The following is an 18,788-nucleotide window of genomic DNA, read 5'->3' as shown; positions in this document are numbered from 1 at the left end:
ACAACCTATCACAAACACGTTTCTTATATTATTATTATAATCAGAAAGCTAACAAAATCCTTACATCCGATCCATCCGTAAATCCCGACTTCGGTGAATACAATCCATCAGATTTATCAGACTCGACCATGGATAACTGAATTGATCTCGCTTCTTTTGTTAACTTAACCAGTCTAGAGCAATAATGACTCATTATTTCAAATGTGGATTAATCCCATTATTATTAGACAATAATGGACATCTCAAGAGCGTTAGAACTTGGTACGTACTGAGAAAAATCGAACACCGCTATACTTAAAGATCCACCGACCGAAGCGAACTTCTAGGTAGCACGTCTTCATCCCGCATTGGTCGGTCATTCTTTGGTTCTTTTCTGAGGCCCGAACCGAGGAACATGGGTTAAACTATTGATCTATTGTCAGTGAATTAATTAAACGTTAAAAAGGAACTTAGAAAGAAAGAAAGAAAGAAAGACGTAAAAAAGAGGGGCGGAAAAGTTTTTCGGGCCCAATGACGGATAATAATAATACTGGGAATAATACCAAGCGTTGCCACCGCGAAGCAAAAGTTCTAGAAAAGATGGGGTTTTTCCTTGGCAACGTCGGGAGGTATCCGAAGTAGTGGGATTGGTTTATGGTAGAATACATAATAATAATAATTATTAGTTAGTTACTCGAGTTTTTGATGTGACAGATGGGTTATATCCACTCGTAGGGCTATTCTTTTTACAATGAGATTGGCTGTTTGGTCAAATTTGTAGTTAGGGTCAGATCGGGGAGTCGCCCAGCTAAGCAAGGGGCGAGTATTCTTCTGCACCTACATAGCAGATCGTTATTCGTTATCCCCTCGACAAATGCGATGAGATTACATCTAAGAGTAGATCGCGACGAGGTTAATCTTAACAGACAAGAAAAAAAAGGAAAAAGCGGGAGAGAGAGGGGAAAAATTCGACTCTCATCTGGCTACTGGACATCCCGCTGACTCCGTTTACGGTCAGCGCAAACCCCCACGAGTTGTATAGAATCCTTGCCTCCCTTTTCCCTATCTTGTTATTTCCCACCCTTTGGAAATTCTCCCATGCGCAGGGCTGAGAACAAGCAACGATTCGCCGTTCTTGGCCAGGGACAAGCTTCTGGACAGGCGAAGCTTGGGTCGCCCAGGCGCAAAGTCAATTGGGGGCGCCAAGTCAACCACGGATGGAGCGATCCGATCTGCTGGGAAAGAGAGAAAAGAATGGAACAACACGGAGAATGAATGTATTTTCTTATATTATTTGTTCAATTATTAGTCTACCGTGAATTAAATTAAATGACGGGCAAACTTGACCTCCCGAACCAACTGGAGTTAGAGAGAACGAGCAAATGCGCCAATCAGCGAGAGTGTGTTGATGGTGGAGCTGCCAGCCTGACTAATGACGTGGCCTGCCCTGAACTTGCACCCCTTGGGACATTATTATGATTATTATCGACGGCCAGGATGACTCTGGTCTCTCTCACATTGTTATGTTATATTATGGCAAACCTGGGCAGTTCAGTTTCTCGCCACAGGGAGCAGACTGGCCATCTCCTGTTCTTCCCCTGTATTCTGTATAGCAGAGTCGAATAGAACCAGCAGAACATGGAACGTATGGTAGATCCCACTACAGGCCAGCAGTACCTCCCGAGTAGATCAGCAACCGCCCGGTGCCTGAGCTGGCCGGACAGTAAAATGAGCAGCGCGAATCCTGGCCAATAACCCTTCTATCGCGTGGCTCAGGGGGATTGGAAGCGCGTTCAATTGGCAACATGAAGCTCCATCGCCAACGAGTAGCGCGAACAACCGGAGAGTCGCTAGCGCTGCTGGTTCAGGGGTTCTGCACGCTGGTTGGTCCACTGCGCTGTTGCATCCCGTCGCTCTTTGATATGTGAGCGCCCAGCCCTACTTTCACTAACCACGACACCATCCCCTCCTTCTGTCTCTCCCAAGTCTAAGTAGACGCTCATCGCTCTCTTTTCTTTTCGGTCAGTCTCTCTGGTTTCCTTGTTCGCTTCGTCCGCTACGGCTGCCATCGCATTTCCACTCTTTTAAACCCCATCCCTCACAGTCCTTCTCGTCCAAGCTCATTGCTACTGCGATCGGTTGTCATTCCGCCTCCTGCCTGCCTGCTCTCGTGTACGGTCGTTCATTGTCAATCAAGCAACAGGTTTGCGCCACAGCACATTTGGTAGGTCCTTCACCGTCATTGTCGGATTGTCGACGGCCACGAACATGCTCAGGCGCTGTTGGGGTCCAGCCGTCACAACGCGTTGGATAAAAGGTCTTGTGCTGACAGTATTATTGACACACCAGGTACACGGCGAAACTAGTCATCAACAGCGGCCTTTGACAGGTCATAGAGAGAAATAAGACAGCATAACCAGAAGAGAAACGAGATTCACCTCATTGTCCACCAATAACTCACGATGAAGTTCAACACTGCACTGTTCCTTGCGACTGCAGGCTCCCTCGTTGCCGCCCAGGGTGCCCATCGCCATGGTCACCGCCACTTGCACCGTCGCGACACCGCCTCTGCTGTTGCGACTGATGTCGTCTATGTCTACCAGCTCGATGGCAAGGAGATCTCTGCTGAGCAGGTCTGCGAAGGCGTGAAGAGCGGCAAGTACCTCTGGGCCGACGGCACCGCTCCTGCTGGCGCTTGCGCTGCTGCCAGCGCGACTCCTGCTCCCTCCTCGTCCGCCCCTGTCGAGGGCGCTGGTGAGTTCTTCGAGACTCCCTCGTCCTCGTCCACCCCGACTCCCACCCCGACGCCTACTCCGTCGACCAGCTCGACCTCGTCTTCGTCTTCGTCGACTTTCACTTCTTCGTCGACCATTTCGCTCACCTCGTCGACCGCTTCTTCGTCGACCTCCACCTACTCCAGCTCCTCTGCCTGGACCAGCACCTCTGTCGCGTCCTCCTCTCCTTCGCCCTCCTCCACCGGAAGTGGTCAGGGCGGCGTGACCATTCTCAACGAGGTCGGCCAGACCATCTACCTCTGGACCACCAGTGAGCAGGCCGGTAACATGGTCACTCTGCCCAACGGCCAGAGCTACTCTGAGAACTGGCAGACCAACCCCGATGCCGGTGGTATCTCCGTTAAGATCTCCACGACCCCCGACCTTGACGACGTCATGCAGTTCGAGTACACCCTCCTGACCCCCATCATCTGGTGGGACGTCTCTCTGATCAACATGGAGATTACCTCTCTGTTTGACAAGCTGGGTTTCAGCGTCACCTCAGACAACTCCAACTGCTATCAAGTCAACTGCCCGGCTGGTGATACCGCCTGCAACGACGCTTACCTCTGGCCCACTGACGACCAGGCCACCCACAGCTGTGACTCCACAACCCACATGACCCTCCACCTGGGTAAGTCTCTGAGCCTGTAAGAGGTCTAAGGGACGAGTCAGATCGCAGCCATCATGAGAAAACCAAGTCGGTGCTGGTGTAAAGTCGCACTCACATACAACACAATTCATGCAGTTCCTCGGGTAACTACTCATGAACCGGTCGACTTCAACCGATGCGATTTCTCTGCGATTTTTCTTTGACCATTTTATCTTCTCAAACCCCAGTTCTTCTTTTCTAAGATTCGATGTTTGATATTATACCTCTCCTGCTACATCTTTCTCCTTGGGATTTTTCCCCCTCAGACTCGGTCAAGTACCCACTGAAGCTGTTTTTAAACAAAACACACCAAAAAAAAAGACAACAAAATCTTTTGAACTTGTACATGTGTAAACTGTCTTCCCTTTTTCTTTCCTTTCCAACTTCATGTAGTCAGGCCGAGGTATTACAGTACAAGAGCTTTAAATATGTCAAGTAACGAAATCGGTTCCATAACTGATCTTATGCTCTCCAAAAAAAGTATTGTAAATTATGTCATTGTAGGTAGCAAGATAATCATCACGTAATCGCATTGACGTTGAGGTGGGGTTATCTTGATTTTATCCGTATCCTTATCCGTAGTTGCTCCGTAAATGAAATAATGACATGACATGATCTCCGAACCGAGCTGTGGAGTAAGTTATGGAGTAAAGTTGGAGAAAGATGTGGGTAGTTAACCATCGTCGACAAGTATGATATAATAATAGACATCTTGAAAGAGACATTCACGGATTTCCAGCCGCGAAATAAAAAAAAATTAAAAAAAACCCCCCCATCAACGAAAAATGAATAAATATATAAAAATAAAAATAAAAAAATGTGTACTGTACAAATACATATATGAGAGTCGAAACTGACTTGCTTCTCCAGTCGAGTCATTTAAATAATTTTATGATCAATCTTTGATTTTATTGTTCATCGAAATAACCAATCCGTTTCAGGAGTCGGGATGAGATAATTCGTGATATTGAATTCGTTTCCGTGTGGATGAGGCGTTGTTGTCCCTGTCCCAGTTCCTGTTTCTGCGCCTGTTGGTGCGGTGGATGTGGTATTTGTTTCTGCTGCTGTGAGACCGGGGATCGATATTGGATTGCTATTGGTGATATTATCATTTGTGTTGTTGGTGAGGTTCATGTTTGTTGTCGTGGTTGTTGATGGCTCGTCTTCCATCGGTAGGATGGGGATGCGGGGAACGTTGAAGAAGCCAAACACGTCGAGGTACTCGAGTTCGTTCGGGGCGGGGTTTCGCGTTATTGGATGTTTTATCATGGACGGGTCTGTTGGTATTGCGTTGTTGGGCATAGGGAAGGATGAGGACGACGACGAAGAAGATGGCGACGTGCGCGGTTGTCGTGATATTAAGAAATCAAGATCGAACGCACAGCGGCGCATATCTGCGAGGATTTTGACAGAGGAAGGAGTGCTGCGATCACTGTCGATTTCAGCGGATTGTTGATATTCGCGGTACTCGTCGAGGACGCGTTGGAGGATGGTGCTGTATCGCTCTGCGACTTTCCAATACTTGCCCATGCGGGAGAGGGTGTCGACGAAGAAGACGATGTCTGGACTGACGGTGTGAGCGATGGTTGAGCCATGGACGAGGAGAAGGCGTGCCGAGACCCAGAGACTGAATGCGAAGGGAGGACCGAGCCTGTCGAGCATGTTGTTGTTCAGGACAAATCGGCTCAGTGAGAGGATGTTGTCGACTGCCATAAGACATTGTTGGCTGGCGCCGTAGGAGGGTGTGAATATGGGAGAGCGGGTGGTCGGGTATGCTGCTGACGAGTGTAGCCGGATGACAGCGCTGGGGTATTAATCGATTAGTTATGTGTGCTTGTTTTCTGTCACGATAATTGAGATATGCTCACGTTTGATATGCCGCGTGCAGCATCACCCAGCCGCAATGGATCTTCCTGCTGGATCGAGCGGCTGTGAACAACCGGGACCCGTTCTCGAGGGCATATTCCGCCGGAAGGCTAAACTCCCACGAAGTTATCTCGTTATCGAGCTTGCGATACGTAGACTGCCATTCCTCGACGTCCGACAGAGAACTGATATCTACCGGCCGTTTTAAGAAAATATGGATCCGAGAAAGGATACCCAGAATGTCGACGTAGAACCCGAACCAGCCGACATGTCGAGACTGGCTGGTCACATAGTCCGTGCGACTATGATGACGATGAAAGCTTCTGGTCTCGACTGGTTGGTTCCTGGAGAAGAATTCATCTTTGCACGGTAGTCTGCGGTCGATGTCCTTGTCGTCCAGCGCGAAATCGAATGCTGTTGCTATAGTTGAGTAACGGTCTAGTATGTACACTGACCAAAAGAGGCGTCGTCTGCCCTCATCCTCGATCCAGTTGGCGGGCTCTGGGAGGATGACTGCTCGCAGTGTATATATGGATGGATAGACAGACGAGATCAATACCGACCCAGACTCAACTGCCAGCCCTAACTGGACCACTGAGCGCGCAATTAGTGCAAGCAGCTTCCATCCAGGTGGACCATTCGATGAGCCGACAAAGTCCAACGCCAGTATCACAAGCGCTTGGAGAGATTGAACAGACGAGTTCTCAAGACCGTAGAGAAGGACCTTTTCCTTCGCGGAATCGTAGTATCGTTTCCGATTCCGCTCATTCAATCGTGTATCGGAGGAAAAGCGAAGTGTCGTGGCGACAATCGCATACAGAACAATACGATCTGCTTCCTGCAAAGGAGATGGCCCAAAAAGGGTGTCAAGAGTGGTGCGACGGTGGAGGATTGGACACCAGACGTTGATGTGTTCGAAGTAGAGATCCACCAAGGCATAAAGCAGGTCGTAAGGCGGGAGATCGAGGTCTGGATCCGCAAGGGATTGTCGTTGGTCAGAAAATATCTCTAGCGGGACGTCCAAAGACGAGTCATTCTTGGTGTAATCTTGAGGTATATCACTGGCCTGTGGTAGATCCGTCGACGATGGTCTATGGTCTCGTCTCTGAGGTTGGACTGCATTGGCAACTGAAGTCTTTGCTGGACTTGCCATGAAAGTTGTCTCCTTATTAGCGGAACCGGCATCACTATTCCCAGGTGGAATTGATAGAGATGCGTGGTCGTGGAACGAAAAGGTGGCCCGCGGACTGGGATCATGAATTGCTGACGGTTCCGAAGGAGATGTAGAAGAAAGGGCACCTCCATCCAAGAACTCGTGGTTGGGACGTGCCTGGTTCTGGAGAATATATGTATCGATTATACGACCTTGCGACTGTATAATAGCCTCGAGTTTATCTGCAGACATTAATTGGGACCTTGTTCTAACTTGGGTATGAAAAGGACGCATACCAAGACGCTGCTCCAATTCTTTGCCGTATCCTGCCCTCAGGCCTGGTTTCTTACGCTCCTTGTACTCACATAGCTGCCTATTCCTGGAGCACCATCCACAGCTGGGCAGGGCACGGTCTGTCCATGATCGTTAGACGGGAATGGCAATCACTGTAGGTAATACAATCTACATACCACATTTGACCTTTCTCAGTTTACATAGTTCGCACCTTTCTCTGTCAGTAGGTTTGTCCTCTATAGATGGTTCTCGTATTTTTGTAAGAGCAAGATAGTAGTAAAACAGAACTGCGGGTGATCTTGGTACTCACGACACAGTGGTAGGCCGTTTCCTCTTCAATCCGGGAGACGCTTTGGAACCAATCTGGCCCACAGGTTCATCACTATCTGGACCAGACCAGTCTTCCTCAGGACTACGCATTCCGTCCTGATTGCCGTTCTGGTGAGACGCTCGCGAGATCGCATCCGTCGAGGCTGGAACCTTCGGCATTGTGATACAGCGAGAGCAGAGGATACCGAAGCTCCGGCCGCGGGGCTGTCAAACTGAAAGTATGCGCCTTCACGCGGCGCAGACCTACCGCAAAACCAGCCCCAGAATGATTCCAGGATAAAGGCGCCGGTAAATGATCTCCCGATCGGACTTCAAGAAAAGCAGACGTTGATAGACAGGACGGGAGTTGCTGAGTGTGAGGGCAGATCGAACGATCCGGCGTCGTTCTTCAACCCCGCAAAAGCTCCCTTGGCGCGCCCCCTGACGACACCCGCGAGTATGCGAATCCCCAGACTTTTGGTCCATCTGGATCCTGCAGAGTTGTCGATATTGGCAGATCGGTCCCTGAAAGTGTTTCTGCCGTTGATCTTCGCCATCGTGACTGTCTTTGCCCCGCCATCGTCATCCGCGATACCTACCTCGGGGGAGCGATGCACCGAGTTCCAATCATGGTGAACGAGCACATCTGTCCGATGGAGCAGATGCAGGGCATTTGTCTCCATTTCTCCGGACATTGAAATAAGTGCGAGACCCCTTCCATTGATATAGCATCTTCCCTTCATTGTACACCACCCAATAACCCGTTTTGAGTAGTTATCCTGGGGACTACATCCTGAACCTCCAACATGTCTCCTGCTAAGTTTCCCCGCATTAAAGAAGTCACAACCTTCCTCATCGATGGCGTCGGCTCTGGGGGTGACTACCACAATGTAAGAACATCCCAACAAGTTGGATGAAAAGACTACTAAACATGTTGTAGGTGGCCGGTGGTCATTGGCTGGTAGACAGTTCCATCTCAACTCCAATGGCACGATGGGAACAATATCGAGCTTCGAGGACCAGCTGGGGAATCAACGTCCTGGGCTCTTTCTGTGTCCAGATTGAGGCCACCGACGGCACCAAGGGCTTTGCAACCGGGTTCGGAGGTCCTCCAGCTTGCTGGCTGGTCCACAAGCATTTTGAGCGTTTCCTCGTCGGAGCAGGTAGACATGCCGGGATCCTGTCTGATGGAAGGGCTGACTGATTCGTGATCTAGACCCCCGCGACACAAACAACCTATTCGAGAAGATGTACCGTGCATCTATGTTCTATGGACGCAAAGGCCTTCCCGTCGCCGTTATCTCTGTTATCGACCTGGCTCTCTGGGATCTGCTGGGCAAGATCCGCAATGAACCTGTCTACAAGCTGATCGGTGGCGCTACGCGTGAGCGACTGCACTTTTACTGCACAGGCCCTGAGCCTGCCTATGCAAAGAGTATGGGCTTTACTGCAGCAAAGGTGGCTCTTCCATACGGACCAGACGAGGGAATTGATGGCCTTCTGCGCAATGTGGAATATCTCCGCAAACACAGAGAGAGCGTTGGGCCTGACTTCCCCCTGCGTGTCGACTGCTACATGTCTCTGAACGTGCCCTATACAATTCAGCTGGTCAAGAGATGCGAACAAGAAGGAATCAACATCGACTGGTGGGAGGAGTGCCTGACCCCAGATGACTTTGACGGCCACGCCCTTCTGAAACAGGCTCATCCCACGGTGAAATTTACCACCGGAGAGCATGAGTACTCTAGATACGGATTCCGGAAACTCATTGAAGGCCGTAACCTGGATATTCTACAGCCAGACGTTATGTGGGTAGGCGGTATGACAGAGTTGCTCAAGATCTCCGCAATGGCTGCTGCCTATGATATCCCCGTCGTTCCCCATGCTTCAGGGCCCTACTCATACCACTTCGTCGTCTCTCAGCCCAACTCTCCGTTTCAGGAGTATCTTGCCAACTCCCCTGATGGAAAGAGTGTGAAGGCCGTGTTCGGAGATCTTTTTCTCAACGAACCTATTCCCACGCGTGGTTATCTTGATGTGTCAGATCTAGACAAGCCGGGTTTCGGCCTGGAGCTTAACCCTGCTGCTCGACTTCTGCCTGCGGCTTCCATTCTGAACCCTGCCCCTCAGAAAAGCCTCACTCTGTCCGCTGAGAATGCGGACCAAGTAAACGGCACACCCAACTAGATGACTAAATGCGACTCCCGAGAGGCCACTGTGCTGCGACTGTCGATTGTTAGACTCGTGTCATGTGTGAAATCCTGCGCCGAAGGTTTCAGTGGATGACGCTGAAAGGGTGTTGTTGAGAGGAGCGTGTAGAACTATAGAAGGAATGGAGCTGCTGAGCGACTAGGATTACGGCCGGCTCTCAACTTGTAGAGACAAAGCTTTTGCATTTTATCCGCTGTGATAACTAGGTACCTATACATGACCTATTTCAGCTACTATTCACTCATGAAATGTTATCATTGAACAGAAGACGGCATTCCGGATTCTCTCTGATTGCCATTGTATTATCCATCATACCTTCGATAAATACTATTTCTGAGGACACCGTATCGTGTTCTTTCGCATAAAAGAGTTGGGCTGTTTACTTTTCTGTGGAGTCGGACAATCACCGATGCGGGGGAGCGTTCGGCGGATCATTGTAGCGAGACACCGAGTACCATCAGGAGTCGATGGCGGGGTAGAAGCAATTATGCATCAACCAGAGTGAGTGCAAGATGGTTGTCACCATGTGGAATCCAGGGTGAGGAATTGTCGCCTAGCTAGATTTCATTAGAACAGTCGGAGCGTGCTGGATAAGATGTTTTGAAGCCTCCAAATAGAATTATCAGTAAACATACTCAACCTTGCCGAGATTCAATAAATCAAGCGTCCTCTCTCTTACCCTGTTGCATTGTCCACTCCTTGGTTATCAATTCTGAAATAGCTCGACAGAGATTAACTGAACGGAGTGATCATTCCGAAGACTCAATGGCCACGCCACAGCTCCTCGTGGGCAAAGTCGCCGCTATCACGGGTGGTTTGACTGGTATCGGAAAGGTATTTTCATTTCTCGCATTGTTCTCATTGACCAGAGGAACTACCTTGTTTAAACCTCCTTTTCCAAGTCAGCTACCTTGGAAGAAATCATTCCATCTAATCAATAATCAGGCCATAGCCCTCGAATATCTACGGCATGGAGCCCGCGTCGCCATCAACCACCTGGGCAGTCCTACAGAGGCCTCTCTCCTCGAAGCAATGAATACAGAAGCAACTGAGATCACAGGAGCAGAAACGAAAAACTTCATCACAGTCTCAGGAGATATATCACAACCAGAAACCGGGCGACAGTTCATCGCGAAGACAGTTGAAGCTTTTGGACGATTGGATGTCTTTGTGAGCAATGCTGGTGTATGCCGATTTGCCGAGTTTCTCGAGTAAGATCACTTATCCCTAGCCGCATCGCTGTGTTCTCTGATACTTAGGCCCTTGTCTCTTTGGAATGGAAGAACTGCTACTCTGACAAAACACGCGCAGGCTCGAACCCTCTCTCCTGCACCATACCATCTCGACAAACCTCTGTGGTTCATTCTTCGCCACACAAGCCGCAGCGCGTCAAATGGCACTGGCGCAAAACCCACCCGGCGGCTCAATTATCGGAATCAGTTCCATCTCTGCTCTCGTTGGAGGAGGCCAGCAAACACACTACACGCCCACAAAGGCAGGAGTCCTGAGTCTAATGCAGTCATGTGCTGTCGCTTTGGGAAAATATGGGATTAGGTGCAATGCTCTCCTGCCAGGGACGATTCGGACACAGCTTAATGATGAGGATATGAGTGATGAGAGGAAGAGGAGGTATATGGAAGGGAGGATTCCGCTGGGGAGATTGGGACAGACGAAGGATCTGGCGGGACCCGCGGTGTTTTTAGCGTGTGATTCCTTGAGTGGTTACGTGGTGAGTTTTTTTTTATCATGGTCCTTTTTATTCAAATTTTTTTTTGAGAGTCACGCTGATATGGAATGCGTTGAATAGACTGGTGCACAGATTCTTGTTGACGGTGGACTTTTTGTTAATCTCCAATGAAGCCCATTCAACACAGGTCAATTAAAGTATCTCGTGAATTCTATTTGTATATGAAAATCAATCACATGGAATAACATGAATTATTGACCACACAACGAGCTGAACTCAGAGTCCAATCCCGTATGCCTTGACAGCCACATCCCCCCAAACGCCCCTCTTCTGTTCCTCATCCAAGCCCCTCCTCTCCAACACAGCTTCCACAACGTTCTTCCATCTCTGCCACGAAACCTCGTTCCCTCCACCGCCAATATTACATACCGGCCAATCCGATCCGAACATAACTCGTTCGGGACCAAATGCCTCGAAAACCGCGTCCGTCCATGGACTGATTCGCTTCACTAGCGAATCAATATCCGGCTCTATATTGAAGGAGAGGGGAGAAAGTTCAGAAAAGCCACCAGATAACTTCATGTATGTCTTAGGATGTGTCGACATGGTCGTTATGAGACTCTCCCATTCCACGAATTCATGATGGGAGGTTATGGACTCGCGAGAGGTGTATGGCAGGCGAAGGTTGGGTTTGCAGAGGTGGTCTGTTCCAATCAGTCAGTTCAAAGAATAGGTGTAACCCTAATACGAAGTCAACACAGAAGACTGAACAGACTTATAACAATTACCACCCCTTCATCTTCGTTCACATCCGCATAAACTCTTTTCATCATCTTCACGGCCTCCCTCAACTGCCACAACCCGCCTGATCTCGCATCGACTCCTAAATCGAACACCAACCCCTTCTTTCCTAACCACTTCAATCCCTCCACGAACCCCTCCCTCAACATCGTCCCACTTGGCTTATCCTGCACCAAATACCTCACCCCTCTTACTTTCCTCCGAAAAACATCCTTTCCAGTCCTCTCCTCGAGCAACTTCATATACCGCTCCAACGTTTCCGCGCCTGCGGGAACAGGAGCCCACGGGACGATCCCTAGACATAGTCGTTTATCCTCGTACGAATGCCCTTCTCCAGGAAGAGGCTCTCCACACACAACGCGCACGAGAAAAGAGACTTCATCAAGCGCATATCCCCATCCTGGACTGGAGCTCTCCTCTATAGAAGAGAGGCGGTCGGTTTCGATAAAGATGAAGCCGCGGAGGAAGAATCCCGATTCAGAAGAGGAGGAGGTTGATGTTGGGGTAGAACAAGTTGCAATGCGATATTGATCTACTGAGTATTGGGAGCCGAGAGGATTGTCTGCGCTGTGCCAGGCAAGAGTGGACAGGTGGGTTTCCGGAAAGAGATGGATGTGGGAGTCGATGATTGGGATTGAAGATGGCATGGTGATCGCTCTTTTTCTTCTTTTGAGTTTTTCTTAATGTATTGGAAAGACAAGGCGAAGAAGTGATATATGACAATGCCTGTGGGCTCTGAATTTACTCTTTTTATAGAGGATCATATAATTGCGGGTTTAAAGCCCAGGCTTCTTGCGAATGATCGAAACAGTGCGAAGGTCTGGACAAGTAGATTGACCCGCACTCTTCATGGGTGGAATAGTAAAGTAGTTTGTAGAAATGAGCTGAAATAAGAAAAATAGCGACATATATTCAGGCACAGGATATTAATTATTTGATATAGAAACAGCTGGGTATTTCACCGTGTGATATCACCGATCTCAGTTTACAAGGAACATCGGGAAGGATTAAGCCGAGACCACCCCCGCAGGAGCGGTACCTAGGCGGAGTACAAGTCTGAACTAGAATTCCAAACCTTCCTGAATGTGAAAGACTTTGACGCGGTAGATGATAATGGTCTCATTATTCGACCTCTTTTCAATCAATTTAACATGGGGGTTCGATGAGCTTAGAATTGGACTCTTGCTATGCTCAAGGGCTACAAGAGCTAGGAACCATAGTGAAGAGTGTCACGGCATAAAGGATACACATACATATACGAAGGAACGCTTTAACAATTTGGTGCTCCCCACTACTCCATATAATGCAATACACGCGATCTGTATCCAAATCTCCCATTGCAAGCATATTTTCTATCGCAAGTTGCTGTCCTCTCTAGCGCTCATTCCAGCTGTCTGTGATACGGTATCATGCAGAGAATTCATTCTGGCTTTCTCCCACAGACGACGTAACTGTACCCAAGTTAGCCTTGTATCGAACGGAGTTCGTTCCTTGCTGGAAATAACCCACAAATCGAACATGGAATGGATATTATGATTCCTTATGTCATTTCTGGCCTTTTGTGCTAGGATTTTCACCTCATCCCTTCCCCAGCCCTCGTTTCTCGTCAAGATTGCCATTGCACCTGCTTCGAAACCGCTGTCTGCTTCCAAGAGGTTCCAAGCTCCGAGTACTTTCTGATAGTATGAAGTCCAGAGTATCAGTGATCGGGCAACATTCAGAGTCCAGGGATCGTATCTCACGTACAAGACGTTCATCCTTTGGCCAGGTTCCCATAGGAAGGAGGTACTTTCGAACGCGAACATCGATAAATCCAGCTTCACGGAACCAGCGCTCCAGATTTGGTCCGGGGTTGATTGTATACCCGGCCTTGGCATATGCTGCGTTGATGATATCGTAATATAGTTTGATAGACGAGCCTTCCAATGATTCATCTTCGGAGTAGATACTGGCATTCCAGTCCTGAAACTCCACCCAGCCTCCAGGCGCGGTATTGCTAGATGGGTTAGTAGACAGACATATCGGATTTGACATAGGAGAACTACTTATAGCATTGTTCCAAGAGTCTAGGGAAATTTCTCACGGATCCAGCAAGATAACGAGCGTGAATAAAGTCGAATTGACGACCTTCATATACCCATTCATCCTCGAAATCGTCAATGATGAAGGTCACCTTGGGAGGGACGCTGAGAAAGTGAGAATACTTCCAGATATTTACACAACTATTACTCACTGTTCGGGTTGCATCGGACTGAGGTCATTGCCTATGATCTGAGAATCGTCTTTCAGCTCGCTGACAGGGACTAAGTCTGGTTTGCAAGTTTGAATTCCTTACCTCTGCCTGAGGAAATTTATCACCTGAAAATTTCTTGAAAGTTAGAAAGGGAAGAGACAAGTGCATATTGGAACTACGTACCGAAATCGATAGCCCAAAGCCCTGTCCCTGTTCCAAGGTCGAGAACGTGTCGTGGCGTTTCTGAAATGGGCGCCAGAAATAGTTTGCCATCCATCATCTCCAGCATCATTGCATGCATTATATCCAACCTCTCTTTTTCATCTTCATCATTGGGCATCAGGTAGTCTTCCCTTGTCTTAGTGACGAAGACGAGTGTTATAGGTCCTAGCGATGTTTATACTTACGGCCATCGCGATATGCATGATAACGCCTTCCATTCTCGTTTCGAAAGTCATAAACAGACGATGTCAGAGAGGCTGTAAAGCTCTCGCTGGATGTCGTTAGGTGTGCCTTGATTTAAAATTGCATGATTTGCTTACATTGCAGTTACCTGCATGAGAATAAAAGTCAATAACATGGATTGATTTCCTGCGACCCGATGGAATGGAACGCCAGTGAAAGCGCGACAGAATACGGGGTACGCACCTCGGTATCGACCTCAACCCGGCCATCCGAGTCCCTCATTTCGGACCCTTTGAGGGCTCTGCTAAGTCGCGTTTCTTTGAGCGACTTAGTGCCGTAGTGCGGTTTGCAAGGCGCTATCCTGGACGTAGAGTGCTATGAGTTAGTCCTCGTTTGAGGAAATATCGACTCAAAATTGCATTATTTCGCACTCATCTAAGTTTACCAGGTTCCAGTTTCGCTATGTCTGAGTTCGATAAGCGCTCACGAGGACAGATTTCAACTAGGCAGACACCAGTTTGCAGTGCCGTAAGCAGCTGGAGACATACAAGACCTTCGTAAATAGACAGGAAGTTCTTTTGAAAACAGGCGCATATATTGAAGATCTCTGCACAATTTTCTGCGACTTGTTGTCTAGAGTGTTTTGGCAAGGGTGCAGAGCATAAGTTGGATTGCATTCTTCCTTGTTGTCCGCATGATGCGACGCGGCGCTCTTACTTAGACCCCTCACTAAGTACCTAACTAATAACCGCCAGCGGATCCGGATTCTAGACTAAGACAACTACTTACGCGACTTCCAGTTCCTACGTCCATGCTGGTTTAGAGAGAAATTCGGTGTGGATATTTGACAAGCAGTGAGTAGTTAAGGCACGTATCCAGTTGACGACATCTTTCTATAGTAGTGATACGGACCTTTTGAGGTGAGTCGTCAAGGCTAAGTTTGGTCACTTGTCATGCAATGTATTTTCGTGGGACTAGAAGCTAAGCTGCAGGTAGCCCTTATCGTCAACAGGTCTAGAAAATAGAAAACAGATATTAGGATCTTATATAATAGGTATCTTTGGATGGAATACAGCTATGAATTCTAAAACGACAAGTGAACGGTATGCTCTGGCTACGCAAGGGGGAACTTCTCCCCCGGAGAAAACCGGTTCATATCGCCTTGTCGTTGTTATATGGCGGATCCGACGTTGTGGCTGTATCTACATAACCGGATAATGCCCTACCCCCGCATTCTGACCTTCAGCCAAGGCCGCCATTCATTCGCTCCTGCAGCGGGGAAGCTTCTCACCCCGGATCTCAACGACGTCAATTACAATGCGGACATGCAAAAGGGCAGCTTCCGCACAGAACCCCGGCAATTTGCAAGATAGAGTAACTTCCGCTTCCATGCGGATAAAAGATCGGGGGTCTTTGATGCGAGTCATGAAGGTTGACGGGGAGGAACACGGAAAGACCCCAACCGAGGCTGATGTATGTACATATATATATTGCCTTGAGAGTCCAGTCTGTTACTATTCCATCTACCAAAGCTATCAACAGCGTCGTAACAAGTGCATTACGATCCAATAGCCCATCATGTCTGCTCCGACGATTCCGAAGACTCAAAAGGCCGTGATCTACGATCAGCCGGGAACTGTTTCGACCAAGGTGGTGGAGATCGATGTGCCGGAGCCTGGCAATGGAGAGGTTCTCATCAATCTGTGAGTTGTTGCTCTTTTCGCGCAGGAGAAGTTGCTGGCCAATATGATGTTGCAAAGGGGAGAGATCAGATTGTAAACTTTATGCAGCTACTGTCTTTAGCCTTGCGTTATAGCTCTATTATGGAGTGCGTTTTGGAATATACAATATCTAACAAACAAAGGACACATTCAGGTGTCTGTCATTCAGACTTCGGTGTCATGATGAATTCGGTACGTGCATCCTTCGCACAGACGTAATGTACAAGCCATTGCAAACGATGGTAGAGACTCATAGTTAAGAATAGTGGAGTATACTTCCATTTCCAACTCAGCCAGGCCAAGTCGGCGGCCACGAAGGTGTTGGAAAAGTCGTCAAGTTGGGACCCGGAGCAGAGGCGTCTGGTCTCAAGATCGGAGACAGAGTGGGAGTAAAGTGGATTGCCAGCGCTTGCGGAAACTGCCGTATGTTCATGCCCACGCTCATGCACTGTTATACGCATGGATTTGCTGTGGTCGCCGAAAACTGACATGCAACGACTATAGCACCATGCGGAGAAGGTGCCGACGGTATCTGCCTTAAGCAGAAGATCTCTGGCTACTATACACCAGGTACTTTCCAACAATATGTACTTGGACCAGCCAACTATGTCACACCCATCCCGGATTCCTTGCCCTCGGACGCTGCCGCGCCTATGCTCTGTGCCGGTGTTACTGTCTATGCTGCCTTGAAGCGCAGCAAGGCGCAGCCAGGCAACTGGGTGGTGATCTCGGGTGCAGGTGGCGGTTTGGGCCATCTTGCTGTTCAGCTTGCAAGCCGAGGGATGGGCATGCGCGTCATTGGAATCGACCATGGGAGCAAGGAATCTATTGTCAAAGCCTCTGGGGCTGAGCACTTTGTCGACATAACCAAATTCCCGAGAGATGACAAGGCCGCTGCCATTTCTGCGCACGTCAAGTCGCTCACGACGGGTGGCCTGGGAGCACATGCCGTCATTGTCTGTACGGCGTCGAATGCTGCATACGCGCAGTCGGTCCTATTCCTTAGGTTTAACGGCACGGTTGTCTGCGTGGGAGTCCCTGAGGGCGAGCCAGTTCCAGTTGCGTCGGCATTGCCTGGTATGATGCTCATGGGAAATTATAGCATCGCAGGATCCGTAGTTGGTAATCGGACAGAAGCAATCGAAACCCTGGAATTTGCGTCGCGGGGAGTTATTGGAGCCCATTTCCGAACTGAAAAGATGGAGTCTTTGACCAATGTCTTCAAGGAAATGCAAGAAGGAAAGCTACAGGGAAGAGTGGTTCTTGACCTGTCTTGATCAGATTCAAAACGAAAGACAATAATAACAGCATGTAGTGTTTATCTTGTTTATCTTAAGCCTGACGATAAGTAGAAGTTGAATGAAACACAGCATATTAACTCAATATTGTATTGAAGAAAACGACATAGTTACATGTATTCCAAGTGCCCAGGGCGCGCTGCTGCCTACTCCACAAGCCTCAAGATTACACCAAACAGAGTCTTAACATCCCTGCCCTGCCAACTACTCCAGCTTTATGCAACCGCGATATTCACGCTCTTCCTTCTCCAACCCGTCGGACAAGCCCACGAACTTGATGAAGAAAAGGTGTGTTCGCGTCAATCGGGGGTAGTGTAAGCCCGATGACACTGTGTGGCAAAGCATGCGCAAGCACAGAGGCTTCGCCACGGGGTCCAAAAATGAGATTAATCAATGTTGTGTCCCTTAGGACACTTTCAGAGATTAAACTGAAAAGAACAGATACTACACTTGATCTAAGCCAAAAGGCAAAGAGAGCTGGAGAAAAAAAGAAGAAAAGAAATCAAAATGATGGCGGGGGGCAGGAGGTATTTATGTTATTTGGAAGGTGGTCTGTGCGGCAATAGTCTGTTTTCTTCGCTAAGAGAGTCGCTTAGCGAGGAGGCGAATAAGCGATGGACTTTTATTGGCTGGAACGCTACCATAGAGTCGGTCCTGTAACTTACTCTATACGACCGCAGATGAAGATGAGAGCAGCTGTGTTCCCGGATACTCAAATAGCAGACCGTCTATCAGATTGGTGAAGGCAAACTGGCTCTGGAGAAATCAGGAGCTGCCAAGCAACAATAGCTTGGTGATCAGACTGAACTGTAACGAGACCATAGGGAACAGATACCTGAGCTGAATTAAGACAATGATGAAGTTGTATTTCACTGGGGCTCTGAATTATAATCTAGCAGCACCCAGCTGCATGTGAAGAGGTTTGGGCGGAGTACATACATGCATAAGCGCGAACCATCGGATTGTCTGCTATCTCCAAGATGTAACTGAACGCTTATAGATACCTGGCATGGTTTATTGCTACTCTGTCCACAATTACTCGCGGTAATTCCGCACTGTATTTGTCCTAGGAAGCAATAATGTCGGCCCCCATAATACAAATCAAAGTTTAAGATCGTTATTCCGACGACCAGTTGGAATGGAACCGTCGTCTCAGTCGGAAAGCCTGGTCTGTGATACATAAATACGCCATATGACTGTGACGCAAAATGACTGCTTCTTAATCACTGGCTGCAATATCGAGTAAGATCAGCATGGCACGTACACTGAAACAAGCAGTCCAACAAGTACTCTCTGACAAGGTTGCGCTGGCGAGCAGTTTCCATCAGAAGAATCGGGATTTTCCGTGTACAGAGCCGTTGCCCATCGCATGTGCATTGTCGCAAGTATGATTATCAGGAGAGTC

At 48.6% G+C, this 18,788-nt stretch overlaps 7 protein-coding genes across 7 annotated transcripts; 4 read left to right on the top strand and 3 right to left on the bottom strand.

Moving 5' to 3' along the window:
• The first annotated feature begins 2,244 nt into the window (after positions 1-2,244).
• On the top strand, positions 2,245-3,510 carry C8Q69DRAFT_42618 (hypothetical protein). The gene has a single exon (XM_028628433.1). The coding sequence runs from the start codon at positions 2,442-2,444 to the stop codon at positions 3,405-3,407; it is 966 nt and encodes a 321-aa protein (XP_028489596.1). The 5' UTR covers positions 2,245-2,441; the 3' UTR covers positions 3,408-3,510.
• Positions 3,511-3,898: 388 nt separating this feature from the next.
• On the bottom strand, positions 3,899-7,321 carry C8Q69DRAFT_42670 (fungal-specific transcription factor domain-containing protein). Its single transcript, XM_028628439.1, has 5 exons — positions 7,029-7,321; positions 6,895-6,929; positions 6,721-6,837; positions 5,274-6,666; positions 3,899-5,209 (listed from the first exon to the last, which is right to left on the bottom strand). Exons 1-5 carry the CDS (start codon positions 7,205-7,207, stop codon positions 4,321-4,323), a joined length of 2,613 nt encoding a protein of 870 aa, XP_028489595.1. The 5' UTR covers positions 7,208-7,321; the 3' UTR covers positions 3,899-4,320.
• A 512-nt stretch (positions 7,322-7,833) lies between these two features.
• C8Q69DRAFT_396467 (mandelate racemase/muconate lactonizing enzyme family protein) lies at positions 7,834-9,214 on the top strand (the record flags this gene model as incomplete). Its single annotated transcript, XM_028627742.1, has 3 exons — positions 7,834-7,917; positions 7,968-8,190; positions 8,244-9,214. 3 exons carry the CDS (start codon positions 7,834-7,836, stop codon positions 9,212-9,214), a joined length of 1,278 nt encoding a protein of 425 aa, XP_028489594.1.
• A 314-nt stretch (positions 9,215-9,528) lies between these two features.
• Positions 9,529-11,387, top strand: C8Q69DRAFT_42677 (hypothetical protein). Its single transcript, XM_028628440.1, has 4 exons — positions 9,529-10,072; positions 10,184-10,449; positions 10,550-10,967; positions 11,046-11,387. Exons 1-4 carry the CDS (start codon positions 10,004-10,006, stop codon positions 11,094-11,096), a joined length of 804 nt encoding a protein of 267 aa, XP_028489593.1. The 5' UTR covers positions 9,529-10,003; the 3' UTR covers positions 11,097-11,387.
• C8Q69DRAFT_503454 (amidohydrolase family protein) lies at positions 11,202-12,373 on the bottom strand (the record flags this gene model as incomplete). The annotated part of the gene is made up of 2 exons (XM_028632494.1): positions 11,202-11,629; positions 11,701-12,373. 2 exons carry the CDS (start codon positions 12,371-12,373, stop codon positions 11,202-11,204), a joined length of 1,101 nt encoding a protein of 366 aa, XP_028489592.1.
• Positions 12,374-13,146: 773 nt separating this feature from the next.
• On the bottom strand, positions 13,147-14,646 carry C8Q69DRAFT_503453 (S-adenosyl-L-methionine-dependent methyltransferase; the record flags this gene model as incomplete). Its single annotated transcript, XM_028632493.1, has 10 exons — positions 13,147-13,177; positions 13,236-13,402; positions 13,473-13,722; positions 13,772-13,912; positions 13,960-13,997; positions 14,062-14,084; positions 14,143-14,307; positions 14,367-14,452; positions 14,502-14,512; positions 14,608-14,646. 10 exons carry the CDS (start codon positions 14,644-14,646, stop codon positions 13,147-13,149), a joined length of 951 nt encoding a protein of 316 aa, XP_028489591.1.
• Positions 14,647-15,942: 1,296 nt separating this feature from the next.
• C8Q69DRAFT_396683 (alcohol dehydrogenase) lies at positions 15,943-17,362 on the top strand (the record flags this gene model as incomplete). The annotated part of the gene is made up of 4 exons (XM_028627749.1): positions 15,943-16,067; positions 16,229-16,277; positions 16,352-16,508; positions 16,590-17,362. The coding sequence occupies 4 exons, from the start codon at positions 15,943-15,945 to the stop codon at positions 17,360-17,362; spliced, it is 1,104 nt and encodes a 367-aa protein (XP_028489590.1).
• Between the last annotated feature and the right edge of the window lie 1,426 nt (positions 17,363-18,788).

Source organism: Paecilomyces variotii, assembly GCF_004022145.1.
Source record: "Paecilomyces variotii strain CBS 101075 chromosome Unknown C8Q69scaffold_1, whole genome shotgun sequence".
In the NCBI taxonomy this organism is placed as follows: domain Eukaryota; kingdom Fungi; phylum Ascomycota; class Eurotiomycetes; order Eurotiales; family Thermoascaceae; genus Paecilomyces; species Paecilomyces variotii.
This window is presented reverse-complemented; position numbering and strand designations above follow the sequence as displayed.